Consider the following 16467-nt stretch of genomic DNA (forward strand, 5'->3'; position numbering starts at 1 on the left):
ACAGTTCCCAAGGGTCTGGCAGGAGGATTTTCAGGACAGATGGGTGGTCTCCACAATAACTCTAGGGTACAAACTAGAATTCTGAGAATTCCCGTCTGATTGTTTCCTCAGATCAAATGTTCCCAAAGATCCAGAGAAAAAGTCTTTCAAGCATTGGAGTGACTTTTGTCGCAAAAAGTAATCGTGGTTACCATGGAAAAGCAGTGGTTTGGGTCTAGCTACTTAATGCTCCTCGGGTGTTTACAAAGGTCCTGGCCCCTCCTCTGGCCAGATTAAGGGCCCAGGGTATAATGATTATAGCATACCTAGACTACCTGCTCTTAATAGACTGGTCGGTAGCCCGCTTAGACCAACGTTTGGTCACCACAGTCAACTACCTGGAATACCTAGGTTGGGTCCTCAACATAGAGAAGTCTTCTTTAAAACCGGTAAGATGACTAGAGTACTTGGGTCTGGTTATAGATGCAACCCAGAAGAGGGTGTTTTTACCCCAGGCAAAAATCAGCACCAAAAAGGAGCTGATTCAGCTAGTCAGGGTGAAGAAGGGTCCTTCTGTTTTGCCTTTGAGGTTGTTGGGAAAGATGGTGGCTTCATTCAAAGTGGTTCTCTATGCTCAGTTTCATTCAAGACTGCTGCAAAACAGTATCCTGTCTGCCTGGAACAAGAAAGTCCAGGTGTTAGATTTTCCGATGCATTTGTCACCAATAGTGCATCAGAGTCTCGGTTGGTACCCGAGAATCTACGGAAAGGGAAATCCTCTTTACCAGTTACCTGGAAGGTGGTAACAGATGCCAGCCTTTCGGGTTGGGTAGCATTTCTGGAAGAGATGACTGTCCAAGGGAAATGGTCCTAAATTGAGAGGACCTTACCCATCAACCTTCTAGAGATTTGGGCAGCGTACCTAGCCCTAAAGGCCTGGACATTCAGGTTGCAGGGTTGTCCTGTCAGGATCCAATCCAGCAATGCCACAGCAGTGGCCTATATCTATCACCAAGGGAGCCCCAGGAGTCGTGCAGCCCAGGGAGAAGTACACCAGATTCTAACCTGGGCAGAAAAGCATGTGCTGTGCATATTGGCAATCTTCATTCCAGGGGTAGAGAACTGGCAGGTGGACTAATTAAGTTGCCAGCAGTTGTTCCCAGGGGAATGGTCTCTTCACCCTGACATCTTCCTGTCAATATGCCAAAAATGGGGGATTCCGGACGTAGATCTGTTTGCATCCAGGTTCCACAACAAGATTGACAACTTTGTGTCAAGAACAAGGGATCCACTCGCATGCGGAACAGATGCGTTGGTGACCCCATGGGATCATCTCTCACTGATTTACGCGTTCCCTCCTATTCTGCTGCTACCATGACTTTTTTGCAGGATCAAGCAGGAAAATAAGTCGGTACTTCTGGTGGCCCCCAGCATGGCCCAGAAGATCTTGGTATGCACAAATAGTAAAGATGGTGGTAGGGCTCCCATGAACCCTACCACCACGTCCAGACCGACTATCGCAGGGACCAGTGTTCCATCCTACCTTACAAATGCTAAATTTAACGGTTTGGCTATTAAAACCCACATTCTGAAGAATCGCGGGCTTTCAGGATGGGTAATATCTACCTTGATTAAAGCAAGTTAGCCAGCTTCCAGAGTAAACTATTATAGAGTCTGGAAGGCATATGTTTCCTGGTGTGAATCCAGGGGTTGGCATCCCAGAAAGTATGTCAGAGGGAGAATCCTTGTCTCTCTGCAAATGGGGGTAGAAAAGAAGCTGGCCCTAAGCACCATCAATGGCCAGGTCTTGGCCTTATCGGTAGTGTTTCAATGCCCGCTTGCTTTGCATTCTTTGGTCCGGCGCTTTATACGTGGGGAAAGCAGCTTGATCCACTGGTTAGAGCACCCCTGAACCCTTGTGACTAGGATTTAGTTCTGTCAGTATTACAGAAAACAGCCTTTTGAGCCGATACAACATATTCCCTTGGTCCTTTTTGACAAGGAAGCTAATTTTTCTGGTAGCCATTTCTTCTGCAAGAAGGGTATCAGAATTAGTGTCTTTCTTGTTAAGAGACTTATTTAATTATTCACAAGGATAAAGTAGTATTGCTTTCTACCGAAGGGGGTTTCAGGTTTTCGTCTAAACCAGGATATTCTGCCTTCATTTTTTCCAGAACCCTGTTCTATGGAAGAAAAGTCACTACATTCTCTGGATGTAGTGAGAGCGGTTAAAACCTATTTGGGGGCGACTGCTCAGATTTGGAAAACTGATGTTTTGTTTGTTGAAGGTCCTAAAAAAAGGACAGGCAGCGTTGAAATCTACTATTGCTAAGTGGATTTGACAAAGTAATCAAGCTTATGGTTTGAAGAGGAAAGTTCCACCTTTTCAAATTAAAGCGCACTTCACAAGGGCTGTTGGGGCTTCATGGGCAGTGCATCACCAGGTCTCCATGGCTCAGATGTGCAACGCTGCAACTTGGTCTTCAGTCCATACATTCACCAGATTCTATCAGGTGGACGTGGGAGGGCATGAGGATATTACCTTTGGGGCGTACTGTGCTGCAGGCAGCACATTATAAGGTCCTCAGGTGTGATTGCACCCTACTTTTTGTTTGTCTCCCTCCCCTCAGATAGCATTGCTCTGGGACATCCCACACAATAAATACTGTGGCTTTGTGTCCCGTGATGTACGAAAAATAAAATAGGATTTTTATAACAGCTTGCCTGTAAAATACTTTGAGTACATCGCGGGACACAGAGGTCCCTCCCCTCTTCTAATACACCTTTTATTGCTTTGCTTCAAAACTGAGGTACTCCCAGTAAGGGAAGGGGTTATATAGGGAGCTAAATTTACTGTCTAGGAGGTGCCCATATAACCCATCAGTAAATACTGTGGCTCTGTGTCCCGTGATGTACTTGAAAAAAAAGATTTTACAGGTAAGCTTTTAAAAATCCAATTTTTTGTACTCGATTTATGCTGGCCATGCACTATACTAAAAATTGGCCGAAATTTGGTCATTTAGACTGTTCCTTTATCGATTTTTGTGCCCATTAACTGGCCGAAAATCGTTGGGACGTTCAACATCAATGTTGCCCAGCAATGCCACCCATCAGTGTCCATGAGTGCCACGTATCAGTGCCTGTGCCACCCATAAGTACCCATCAGTGCTGCATACCAATGCCACCTCATTGGTGCCACCTTATCAGTGCCCACCAGTGCAGCCTTATCAGTGCCCGTTGTTGAAGAAGAAAATGTACTTATTTACAAAAAATTTGAACAGAAACCAAGACTTTTTTTTTCCCTCGAAAATGGTCGGTATTTTTATTTGTTGCACAAAAAATAAAAATCGCAGGAGGTGATCAAATACCACCAAAGGAAAGCTTTATTTGTGGGAACAAAATGATAAAAAAAAAATGTTTGGGTACAGTGTTGTATGACCGCAATTGTTATTCAAATTGCTACAGCACTGAAAGCTGAAAATTGCCTTGGGCGGGGAGGTATCTAAGTGCCTGGTATTGAAGTGGTTAAGGAACTCTGAGATATAGGAAGTTGTGACATTGCTCATGTGAAAAATCTTTTCACGACGCTTTTATGAATTCTTTAGGAAGCTAATTGCGTACAGTTCTCCCTTCTCAGTCCTATTTTGCTAGCCTAGTGGATTAAAGGCTTGGTTTACCAGTTTTAAGCTTCATATAAAATGGCACACCTTAAACATTATGGTTCTTTCTCAGGATGAATATGAACAGCTGAACTATGCCCAGCAACTGAAGGAGAGGCTAGAGGCTTTTACCAGTGACTTCATTCCGCATATGAAGGAAGAAGAGGAGGTGGGTGGAATGTTCCATTATCTGCTTGGCTTTCCTAATCTACCAAGAGTTCCTCTTTATGCTTTTACTTATTTGCTTTGCCCTGACATTCCTTCAATTAATCAAATGAATATTGATCAAAAATTTGCAGCGCACAGTTATCAACTTATTTTTATTTATTTTTTTCTTGTGTAGCTTTGGCTAAATGATTTTATAGCATTATTGTTTAAGATTCCTGCTGGTGTATATATGGCGCTGCTTCTAATTTCCTGCTGCACCAGCAGACAAAGAACTCGAGTCTATTTTTTCCCCTAGTCTTGTAATGTGCTGGTTTAATGGAAGATCCTAAACATGTTAGTTCAGCCCTAGTGATTATTAGTGTGACCAGTGCTTGTAAGAACGGTCAAAACTCTTTACTTTGCAGACACTCTTCAGCACAGATGCGTAAACTCTAAGGCCGCATACACACGGGCGGACTGTCTGACGGACTTGGTCGGACAATCCGCTCGTGTGTGGGCTTCAGCGGACTTTTTCAGCGGACAGTCTGGCGGACTAAGTCTTTCGGAATTTCCGTAATATTGTCCGTCCAAACTTGGTTTCAGCGGACAGTCCGCTCGTGAGTAGGCTAGTTCGACGGACTAAGTATGGCGCATGCTCAGAAAGGATTTACACGGCCGAAGGTTGCATTGCAGTGTATTGGACGTCGTATTTCTAGTCCCATCGTACGTGCTGTACATGTCATCGCACAAGCTTTCAGCGGACTGTCTGTTCATCGTGTGTGGTCAAGTCCGTTCATTCAAAAGTAGGACGGACTGTCTGTCGGATTGTCTGACGGACTTAGTTGGACGGATAGTCCGCCCGTGTGTACGCGGCCTAAGGCAGAGTAGTAGATTCAGAGTAGCTAATTGATTGGGATCAGGGGAAAGATACTTTGTAAGTCTGGCCAAATCACAAGTTGTAGGGAATTGATACACCCACTTTAATTAAATGGTCATGGATCCTCCTGCAGTAGGCGGTATGCTTATGTAGTGACACTTTTAAGAATGGTATGTCTTTATGTTTAATAAAAAAATTATTTTTTGCTATATAAACATTTCTTAATGTCTAGACGTTTAATTGAGATGTAATTTTCTCAGGTATTTCAGCCAATGTTGATGGAATATTTTACCTATGATGAACTGAAGGACATTAAAAAGATGGTGATTGCCCAACATTGCTCTCAGAAAGATCCATCAGAGCTCCTCAGAGGTCTCAGCCTTTGGAATGAGGCTGAAGAGCTGCAGAAAGTGCTCAAGTATTCAGTGGATGAGAAAGCAGAGGAGGGTAAGATGTTACCTACCTAGATGAGCAGATTGACAAGCCCAGCAATTAAAATCAGATACTTGTGATAAATCCTGAATCTGTATTAGCTGGGTTTCCTGATCTGCATACAACTGTGAAATGCATAAATTACGGCAACTGAGATTTTTGAATTGCAACATGTTTCCGAAGAATTGAGGTTTGCAATGTTAAGTATTTAAAATTGATTGTTCATAAATGGAATGTATGATCTTGAATTTAAATGGTTGTACATGCAGTTGGAGCATCCCTCCTGTCCAATTGTAATCAGTGACATTTTGGTTATTGCTATTGGGCTGTCTATAGTCCTAGAGCTGCCTTTTTAAATAGAGAAGTATGGGATTTTTTTTTTTTGGCCCCTAATCCTACTTACCTAGGTGGATGCAGGATCGATCCCCCGCCACCTCTTCACTGGGAACCGAGATGCTGAACACCGCCGGTGGCTCGGTTCTCTCACCTCCCCGGGCGGAGAGCTGCTGCCTGTCAATCAGCAGCTCTCCTTGGCTCCTCCGCGCTTATTGAAGCACTTATTGAAGCACTGAGCTGTGGAGGGGCGGGGATCGGCCGTCTCAGCGGCTCGTTGAGAGGCTGAGACTCCAGGCATCTGGTAGATCCAGACTTCCAGAGTCGGGATGACGTGGTGCCTGGACTGATCCTAGTAACGTCAGCAGAGAGTGGCATTCAGACCGCTTGTCTGCTGAAAACAGGGAACAGGAGTGCAAAACGAATGGCACTCCTGTGACCCATAGGAGGAGCCCAGCTGAATGAGCTCAGGCTGGACTTCTCCTTTTAACCACTTCAATACCTTAGGGCATTATACGATGTCCTTGAGTTTGTGAGGGGATATCTGTAGCTACAGGCATCATTCAAATATCATTCTTTCCAGCCGGCGATTCTGTGCACGCTAAGAATGATCATAGCTGCAGTTCCGCCACTTGATCGTTCTTATAGGCGATGGGAGGGGACGTGTCTCTCTCCCCCCCCACCCGCCACCATCTGGTGCTTCTCTGGGCACCTGATGGCATGGGAGAATCGGCCGGCGCCGGATGACGAGGATAGAGATGGTCCAGATGGTCACCAGTCATCTCTCTGACTGTCGGAGGCCCGGGCGCGACATTGTGACGTCATGCCCGGGTTCCTGGAAGTAAACAAAGCCGCGATCATGGCTGTCAGCATATCGGTGAATTTTTTTTTTTTTTTTCATGGTCTAATGCTTTCCAGCGTGGAGGAGAGATGCGGGGTCTTATTGACCTCGCATCTCTCCATAACGAGGACCTGTCACAATAGATTCCTCTGCAAAAAAAAAAAAGAGCCCCCATGTCAGCAGGTGAACCTTTCTGCTTAAGTTCTATAAAAATCTAGTTTTGTAAGTCTTTAAAGCCTGCATATCAGATTTATCAGTGAGATGGAGTTTATTAAACTTTCAGTACGTATGTTTTTTTCCTTCTATGTTCTGAAGTGTGTTGTGTTTTTTTTCTCCCCCCCCCCCCCCCTCACTTCTCCACAGAAATCACAGCTAAGCCGAGCACTGTATCTATTTCCCATCTTCCTCCAGAGGTAATGCTGAACATATTCAGTTACCTTAATCCACAGGAGCTGTGTCGCTGCAGTCAAGTAAACAGCAAATGGGCGCAGCTGGCAAAAACTGGATCACTTTGGAAGCATCTTTACCCAGTCCTGTGGGCCAGAGGTGAGTTATCCGTTCGGTTTGTTTTTCAAACATAAAATAAAATTGTCTAAGCTAATCCTGTAGCGTAGGTCCAGTGCAATTTCAGACAACTACACTTTTAAAGCAGAACTTATTTACATGTCTTTTGTTACTGATTTCCTACCTTCGCTGAATGTCATCCATCTTCTGGTTCTCTCAGTACTTGATCTGAAATAGCCTATTCATTTTCAAATCAAAACATTAACGCACTTTGGTTTCCTGTTTGTAAGACCAGTGGTTGCTATGCCTCCTATTGCCCCAGCCACTTGTCTTGGCACATCCCTTCTGTAGGATGCTGTGATGAAATGCTGCCCCACTTGCTGTGGTGGGCAGACCAGGACCCTCAGGCACATTCAACATGTGCAGGCCTAGCATACCTGCCCAGTGTGCCCACATTCACTACAATTCCCTGTGGTTGATGGGAACTGTAGTTTCCTTTTCACTGAGGAGAGGATATGACATCCCTGCTGTTACACCTCCTACTTGACAGAGCAGATGCTGTTATCCTTTGAATTACAGAGATGAGGTAATAAAATTAAATTTAATGTTTTGTTTACCTATCCCAGAGTTCTTCTTTTAAAGGTAGCTTGTGGTTTGATACCTGTAAGGACCTGTTTGGACCCTTCTGCAACATTGTAGTGTTATTACCAGGCTAACATTAAAGAGGAAGTAAACACTGGTGGGTTTTACTTTCTCTTTCCCTGCAAATGTAAAGCATAATGGGCTACTGTGCATTGCATAGTAGCCCATTATGTGTCACTTACCTGAAACCGAAGCCCGCAATGTCACCGTTGTCCCCACTAGCAGGGAGCGTTCCATCTTCGCTCCTCTTCCAGGGGCTGCAAACTCCGGCTCTGTGACTGGCCGGGGTCGCTTGACGTCACTCTTGCGCATGTGCACTGGAGGTGTTAGGTTTATATACAAATGACACGTGAGGATATACAGTTGTGCTCATAAGTTTACATACCCTGGCCAAATTTGATTTCTTGGCCATTTTTCAGAGAATGAGTGATAACACAAACTTTTTTCACTCGTGTTTGGCAGAAGCCATTTATTATCAACTGTGTTTACTCTTTTTAAAGCATAATCACAACATAAACTACCCAAATGACCCTGATCAACAGTTTACATACACTGGTGACTTTGGCCTGATAACATGCACTCAAGTTGACACAAAGTGGTTTGAATGGCTATTAAAGGTAACCATCCTGCCCTGTGATCTGTTTGCTTGTAATTACTGTGTGTGTGTGTGTGTGTATATAATATATATATATATATATATATATATATATATATATATATATATATATATATATATATATATATATATATATATATATATATATATATATATATAGCATCTTTCATCCAGTGCTGCACTGATATTTCTGGTTTCTGAGTCGTGGGGAAAGCAAAATAAAATTGTCAAAGGATCTGCGGAAAAAGGTAGTTGAACTGTATAAAACAGGAAAGGGATATAAAAAGATATCAAAGGAATTGAGAGTGACAATCGTCAGTGCTCAAACTCTAATCAAGAAATGGAAAATGAGGCGCGCTGTTGAAACCAAACCAATGTCAGGTAGACCAACTAAAGTTCCAAAAACTACCAGGAAAATTGTTCAGGATGCAAAGAAAACCCCACAAATCACTTCAGGTGAAATACAGGACTCTCTGAAAACATGTGGTGTGGCTGTTTCAAGATGCATAATAAGGAGGCACTTGAAGAAAGATAGTCTGCATGGTCGAGTCGCCAGAAGAAAGCCATTACTACACAAATGCCACAAAGTATCCCGCTTAAAATGCGCCAAATCGCACAGAGACCAGCCTCAAACCTTCTGGCACAAAGTGGCCACAACCATAAAAAATTTGGAGGAGTCAACAAGGCCTATGATGAAAGGTACACTATTCCTACTGTGAGACATGGAGGTGGATTGCTGATGTTTTGTGTGTGAGCTACAAAGGTACAGGAAATTTGGTTATAATTGATGGCAAGATGAATGCAGCCTGTTATCAAATACTGGAGGAACATTTGCATTCATCAGCCAGGAAGCTGTGCATGGGACATACTTGGACATTCCAACATGACAATGATCCAAAACACAAGGCCAAGTCAACCTGACATTGGCTACAGCAGAATAAAGTGAAGGTTCTGGAGTGGCCATCTCAGTCTCCTGACCTCAATATCATTTAGCCACTCTGGGGAGATCTCAAAGGTGCAGTTCATGTAAGACAGCCCAAGAATTTCCAGAAACTGGAGGCTTCTTGCTAAGAGGAATGGGCAGCTTTACCATCTGAGAAGATAAAGAGCCCCATCTACAAATACCACAAAAGACTTCAAGCTGCCATTGATGTTAAAGGGGGCAATACATGGTATTAAGAACTGGGGTATGTAAACTTTTGATCAGGGTCATTTGGGTAGTTTCTGTTGCCATTGTGATTTAAAAATAGTTAACTGGCTTCAGTCAAACACTAACCATGAGTGAAAGCGGTTTTTATTTATTTTTTATTTTTTTATGTTATCTTTCATATTGTCTGAAAAATGGCCACAAAATCATAAATTCTGCCAGGGTATGTAAACTTATGAGCACAACTGTATGTACACAGTTTATATAATTTTTTTCCCCCCTATCACCTAGGATCAAACTATCTTTTGCTAGTAAGTAATCAAACGTGTGTGTGTGTGTGTGTGTGTGTGTGTGTGTGTGTGTGTGTGTGTGTGTGTGTGTGTGTGTGTGTGTGTGTGTGTGTGTGTGTGTGTGTGTGTGTGTGTGTGTGTGTGTGTGTGTGTGTGGAAATTTTTTTTTTTTTTTTAAAGGAACCGTTGCTTTCTTGATGTTAGGCTTTAGCTAGAAATCTACTTTAAAGTGTTATTAAACCCATTAATATGAAAATAATTCATCCGCCCAAACCCCTCCTCCATTCGCCCCAGACCCCCCCCCTAAGTGCCCACAGCTTAGAAATCTTTTTTTACATTAAAATATTGCCACTATATACCTTTTTGGATGATCTGTATACCACGGTTATATCATAAACTGCACAGTTTCTTCAGAGCTGAGAGTTCAGGAGGTGGAGATTTTCTCACTGCAGCCTGTATACATGCCCACATGTGTAATGCCAATATCATGGGACCTGGCTAGCTCTGAGAACAAGTAACAACTGTTTTTTCCAGCATAAGACACAACTGAGCACGTGCAGGTTGAGGTTGGCTACCTTGCCTGTTTCCTAGGTAGACATTTTAGGAGGGGGAGAATCTATGCATACAGGATAAAACAGCCTTTTTCACAATGCCGAGGATTAACCCCTAAAGTTCCACAGTGAGTATAACAAGCATGCTATGCTGCATATACAGACTGATTTTTACTGTTGGTTTAGTAACACTTGAACCATTTGTCGCCTGCCCACCCTCAAATGATGGTGGGGCGGTGCGGTTATTCTGGGTGGATGTCATATGACGGCGCCCAGAACGGCTGCTCTTGCGCGCCCCCGATTGTTGCTAGAACAAGGTGCAACACCCATCTCTGTGTAAGCCGGTAAACGCAGAGATGCTGGTAATCGGCTCTCATCGCCTCACACTTGACAGAGTGTGAGGAGAGCCGATCAGTGGCATCTAGGCATGTAATCGGTGTCCTGATTACAATAAAGCGCCTACCAGTGGCAGCAAACGGTACCCATTAGTGATGCCAGTCAGTGCTGGCTATCAATGCTGCCTATCAATGTCAATCACTGCTGCCCATCAGTGAAGGAGAAAAATAATTTGATTACAACATTTTACAAGTTGTAAAATTTTGACAGAAAGTAAAACTTTTTTATTTTCTTCAAAATTTTCATCACATATGGGTATTTAACCCATAAGTGATTAAATACCACCAAAAGAAAGCTCTGTTTGTGTGAAGAAAATGATAAAAAATTTCACATGGTTACAGTGTAGCATGGCCACGCAATTGTCATTCAAAATGTGACTGTGCTGAAAAATGGCCTGGGCATGTACAGTGCCTTGCGAAAGTATTCGGCCCCCTTGAACTTTTCAACCTTTTGCCACATTTCAGGCTTCAAACATAAAGATATAAAATTTGTATTTTTTGTGAAGAATCACCAACAAGTGGGACACAATTGTGAAGTGGAACGAAATCTATTGGATTTTTGAAACTTTTTTAACTAATAAAAAAAATGAAAAGTGGGGCGTGCAAAATTATTCAGCCCCCTTGCATTAATACTTTGTAGAGCCACCTTTTGCTGCGATTACAGCTGCAAGTCACTTGGGGTATGTCTCTATCAGTTTTGCACATCGAGAGACTGAAATTCTTGCTCATTCTTCCTTGCAAAACAGCTCGAGCTCAGTGAGGTTGGACGGAGAGCGTTTGTGAACAGCAGTTTTCAGCTCTTTCCACAGATTCTCGATTGGATTCAGGTCTGGACTTTGACTTGGCCATTCTAACACCTGGATACGTTTATTTGTGAACCATTCCTTTGTAGATTTTGCTGTATGTTTGGGATCATTGTCTTGTTGGAAGATAAATCTCCGTCCCAGTTTCAGGTCTTTTGCAGACTCCCAACAGGTTTTCATCCAGATTGGTCCTGTATTTGGCTGCATCCATCTTCCCCTCAATTTTAACCATCTTCCCTGTCCCTGCTGAAGAAAAGCAGGCCCAAACCATGATGCTGCCACCACCATGTTTGACAGTGGGGATGGTGTGTTGAGGGTGATGAGCTGTGCTGCTTTTACGCCAAACATATCGTTTTGCATTGTGGGCAAAAAGTTCAATTTTGGTTTTCTCTGACCAGAGCACCTTCTTCCACATGTTTGGTGTGTCTCCCAGGTGGCTTGTGGCAAACTTTAGACGAGACTTTTTATGGATATCTTTGAGAAATGGCTTTCTTCTTGCCACTTCCATAAAGGCCAGATTTGTGCAGTGTACGACTGATTGTTGTCCTATGGACAGACTCTCCCACCTCAGCTGTAGTTCTCTGCAGTTCATCCAGAGTGATCATGGGCTTCTTGGCTGCATCTCTGATCAGTCTTCTCCTTGTCTGAGCTGAAAGTTTAGAGGGACGGCCAGGTCTTGGTAGATTTGCAGTGGTCTGATACTCCTTCCATTTCAAAATTATCGCTTGCACAGTGCTCCTTGGAATGTTTAAAGCTTGGGAAATCTTTTTGTATCCAAGTCCGGCTTTAAACTTTTCCACAACAGTATTACGGACCTGCCTGGTGTTTTCCTTGGTCTTCATGATGCTCTCTGCGCTTTCAACAGAACCCTGAGACTATCATAGAGCAGGTGCATTTATACAGAGACTTGATTACACACAGGTGGATTCTATTTATCACCATCAGTCATTTAGGACAACATTGGATCATTCAGAGATCCTCGCTGAACTTCTGGAGTGAGTTTCCTGCACTGAAAGTAAAGGGGCCGAATAATTTTGCTAAAAAAGTTTCAATGATCCAATAGATTTCGTTCCACTTCACAATTGTGTCCCACTTGTTGGTGATTCTTCACAAAAAATTTAAATTTTATATCTTTATGTTTGAAGCCTGAAATGTGGCAAAAGGTTGAAAAGTTCAAGGGGGCCGAATACTTTCGCAAGGCACAGTAAGTGCCCTCTATCGAAGTAGTTAAAGTGCTACACAATACTTATTTCAACTTAAAACTGTTATAAATTTTCTGCTGCTATTACCACAGACTTTTTGCTTGGTCATGCTTTTTATTGTTTTCAGTAAGTAACTTTTTTTTTTTTTTTTTTTTAATCTGTGAATTTTTGTTTACAGAATATAGTGCTATTTCCTGTATAATTTGGCTAACACTGTATACAAAATGTATTATTAGTTATGTTATGTATTATAGAGCAGCCAAGCCAATCAGAAATGAACCTTCAGTGGACAGTTAATGGGTAACTCCATTTTTGTGGGAATAAAATGACAAATAAAAAAAATGTTCTTAGATCCAGTTGCTACCAAAGCTATATTGTAAATGAATGTTAATAAAAATTACCTTCCAATCTGCAGAACTGTAATTTTCTGTAAAATTCAACGCACTATGGTAACTTGGAGGTGTTCTGTACACCTCCAGAAACGTAATTTTCTGCTTGTGAGAATGGCTTGCTGTTTTTCCCAGAAGTCTGCACTAAGATACAAGTTGTTTTAGTCATACTTTGCAACAAAAATTGAATTTTTGGTGAGAAACTCCAGAGAGTTAATCACTTAGAGGATTCGGATACTGCAGTTTTCTTTATTAGAACACCCAAGTGCAACAGCTGATTTATACTGAAGGTTCTTCCCATTCAGAGTCACATGACATAACCAAACATCCATTTCTTCAGAGTAACAAAAGATAGAAATCTACAACAAAGTTTAAAATCCTTGCAATGTACATAGATCACCCAGAGGGGATATTTTTTTCCTAAACAAACGTGGGACTACTGTTTAAAGAATGAAACATTTTAGCTGGTTGCTATATGGGACAGTGCAGTTCTCCCTCAATCTTTGACAAACAAGACCAGGTTTATAAATGTGTATCTTTAGGATATTGGTACAATGGAGCGGCTACAGACCTTGACACAGAACCGAATGAGGAATGGATTTGCAGAAGGAAGGATGAAAGTCGGGCCTATCAAGAGTGGGATGAAGATGCAGATATTGATGAGTCTGGTATGATTTTATGGTGTTCAGTGAACAATTACTTTTAATAAATAAATTTTTAGAAACTGTTTCTTATCTCCTAAAAATGCTATTAATCCTGGTTATTCAGTGGCTTTGCTATTTAGAGTTGCTTATCTGAAAACAATAGACTTGGGTCTCATCCAACAGAATGCATACGCAAATTTAGGAAATTGCCAACTCCAGTACCCTACAATGACAGACTACCGGCCACAGAAAGGAGACATGTTAAATAAAATCATTAAATTTTTATTTAAGACTAGTTTAAAATATTTTGAAAAAAGGTTGTAGTACCCCAGCAGGGCTATACATGCATACATTTTATAGTGTGTGTGTGTGTGTGTGTGTGTGTTTGTTTTTATTTATTTTTTATTTTTTTTTCCCCTGCTGCGGTGCTACAACTTTCAAAATATTTTAAACAAGTCTTAAAATGATTTTATTTAACATGTTTCCGTTCTGTGGCTGGTATAGTCAGTCATTGTAGGGCACTGGGGTTTTCATTATGTAAATCTGCTTATCTGAAGAAAAATTTAATTTGAGTTGCTACATATACTGCAGCTGCTGACTTTTTAATACATGGGCATTTGCCTGTCCAGGGAGCCTGTGCTGTTGGTTTCAGCCCGCCACCTAGTAAGGGAACCTGGCAGTGAAGCCTTTTGGCTTCACAGCCGGTTCCTTACTGTGCATGAGCGAAGCGCGCTGTGCTTTCTGCTTGGTGTGGATGGAGGAGGGGCTGAACCTCTGGGAGACGGGGCCGCAGGGAACGATACCTGTCAAAAACAGGTACCCGCCCCCCTCCCACATAAAGGTGCCAAACGTGGCACTGGAGGCGGGTTGAGACTGATAAACGGAAGTTCCCCTTTTGAGTGGAACTCCGCGTTAATAATCAGCCAATGTAAATTTGATGTCAATAAGGACTTTAATGGTGCAAGTTTATAAATAAGTCCAACTCCAGCGCTCTTAGTTGATTGAAAGTTCTCATATGCTTCAAATAGTACTCTTGTGCTTCAGCCTCTGTGCTTACACACCGCTCACCTCCTGTATTTGACCCATAAATATCAATAGGTCAATTGTGCACCTTTCCCTTCAATATAATATGTATGACCTCAGGTTTCTTCTTTCTCCTTTTGATGTATACTTTAGGCACTTGTCACCCTTGAAATGGGTGATTGCTCCAACATTATTCACACTCAGTTCCACCAGATTTAGTGCAAAAATATACAGGGAATACACACATAGACCCCTGATTGCTGCCAGCCACCCATTCCTGCTCTCGTGATCGTGGGTGGCCGGCAGCGATCTCGCTCACTGGTCACTCGTATCAAAATAAATATATTAAAGTGTGTGTATGTATGTGTGTGTATGTATATATATTCGCGCACGAGAGCCATTCTGCTATATACAGGAGCCTGTCAGGAAGCGCTTAAGGCTACTTTCACACTGAAACGCTTTACAGGCGTCTTGGCGCTAAAAATAGCACCCGCCTCTCCAGTGTGAAAGCCTGAGTGCTTTCACACTGCAGCGGTGCGCTTGTGGGACGTTTAAAAAAAAAGAAAAAAAAAAGAAAAAAAAAGTCATGCAAGCAGCATCTTTGGGGAGCTTTAGGAGCGGTGTATACACCGCTCCTAAAGCACCCCTGCCCATTAAAATCAATGGGCAGTGGTGCTACACGCACACTATTAACACCCTTCATCGGGCGCTAGTAGGGGTTAAAAGCAACCCACTAGTGGCCAAAAAGTGCCACTAAAATGACGGTAAAGTGCTGCTAAAAATAATGGCGCTTTACTGCCGACGCCCCCACCGCCTCAGTGTGAAAGTGCCCTAAGGACTGAACACTTGCAAGTAGCACTGCTCGGCCTGGTGCATGCTCACTTCTGGTACAGCGTGATGTCACTGGCCGTGCACTGATGGGTTTTGTCATACACATGACTTTCTCAAAAGATCCTTGAGTGATGTCATCATGTTGTACCTAAAGTGAGCAGACACCAGGCTGAGCGGCCTAAATGACAGGCATAGTGTTACATGAGGTCTGTTTGAGGAGGAACAGCCAACGATGCATAATGACGTATTGTATGAATCTTGGTAGACCTCAATTTCTTCTTTTTTGTATTCTAGAGGAGACAGAAGATGATGGTTATTCTTCCTCTATCTGTGTGGCTCAGCAAGAAAAAGAATTCCTGTATGGCATCATTCATAATGTTCTTCCCTATGTTGGACACTCAGTGAAAACACTTGTTCTTGCCTACAGTTCAGCAGCTAGCAGCAAAATGGTGAGCACTATATTCCTCATTGCCAGTCCAATATAAAATATGATACAGAGATGTTAGTAACAGAATTTGTCACTTTATATAGATACGTCAGATGCTTGAGTTTTGTCCCAACTTGGAACATCTGGATCTTACTCAGACAGACATTTCTGATTCGGCATTTGATGGGTATGCATTGCATTCTTTTTACTTTGTGCTATAAGTAGGTTTTAGCTGAGCAGCTGTCCTTTACCCCCACCATTTACCTTGTATATTCTTTCTCCTAATCTTTGAGAGAAACCTTTTTTTTTTTTTTTGTATATCCATAAAGTTTGAAGCCAGTATAAAGAGATGTGTTCGAGTGTGTGTACATGTATAAAATTATATTGTGATATATTTGTTGCACACACTCTCTCTAAATTTACCTATAGATAGTAAAAATGTATAGCCAAAGCTATTGGGTATACTTCACCTATGGATCACAGGAGCGTAGTTAGTGTTGCACTCCTGTGACCGGTTTCAGCCCACTGTCGGCTAACATCAATGAGTCAGTTCAGGCTCCACCCAGCAGCCTAGACAGCCAGCCCGGCACTCCAGTGAACGCTGGAGGGGCAGAGCAGATAGCCGGAGACTTACAGTCCCAGCTCTCGGCTCAGGGAGAGCGATCAGCGGTGTTTGTTTAGTTCTCACTGCAAAGCTAGTGGGGGGTAAATGCTGCATCAGATCGATGCTGTGTA

General features: G+C 42.6%; 1 protein-coding gene across 1 annotated transcript in view; it reads left to right on the forward strand.

Annotated features, from left to right (window-relative positions):
• FBXL5 (F-box and leucine rich repeat protein 5) overlaps positions 1–16467 on the forward strand; it is an 82700-nt gene that overhangs the window by 35981 nt on the left and 30252 nt on the right. The window contains exons 3-8 of the mRNA XM_077477756.1: positions 3712–3807; positions 4923–5109; positions 6632–6814; positions 13350–13475; positions 15600–15754; positions 15837–15919. Of these exons, the coding sequence (XP_077333882.1) occupies positions 3712–3807; positions 4923–5109; positions 6632–6814; positions 13350–13475; positions 15600–15754; positions 15837–15919 (830 nt within the window). The remainder of the gene's footprint in view (positions 1–3711; positions 3808–4922; positions 5110–6631; positions 6815–13349; positions 13476–15599; positions 15755–15836; positions 15920–16467) is intronic.

The sequence above is a fragment of the Lithobates pipiens genome, unplaced genomic scaffold (genome assembly GCF_037356315.1).
Source record: "Lithobates pipiens isolate NorthernLeopardFrog02 unplaced genomic scaffold, aLitPip1_a1.2 Scaffold_13, whole genome shotgun sequence".
NCBI lineage: Eukaryota > Metazoa > Chordata > Amphibia > Anura > Ranidae > Lithobates > Lithobates pipiens.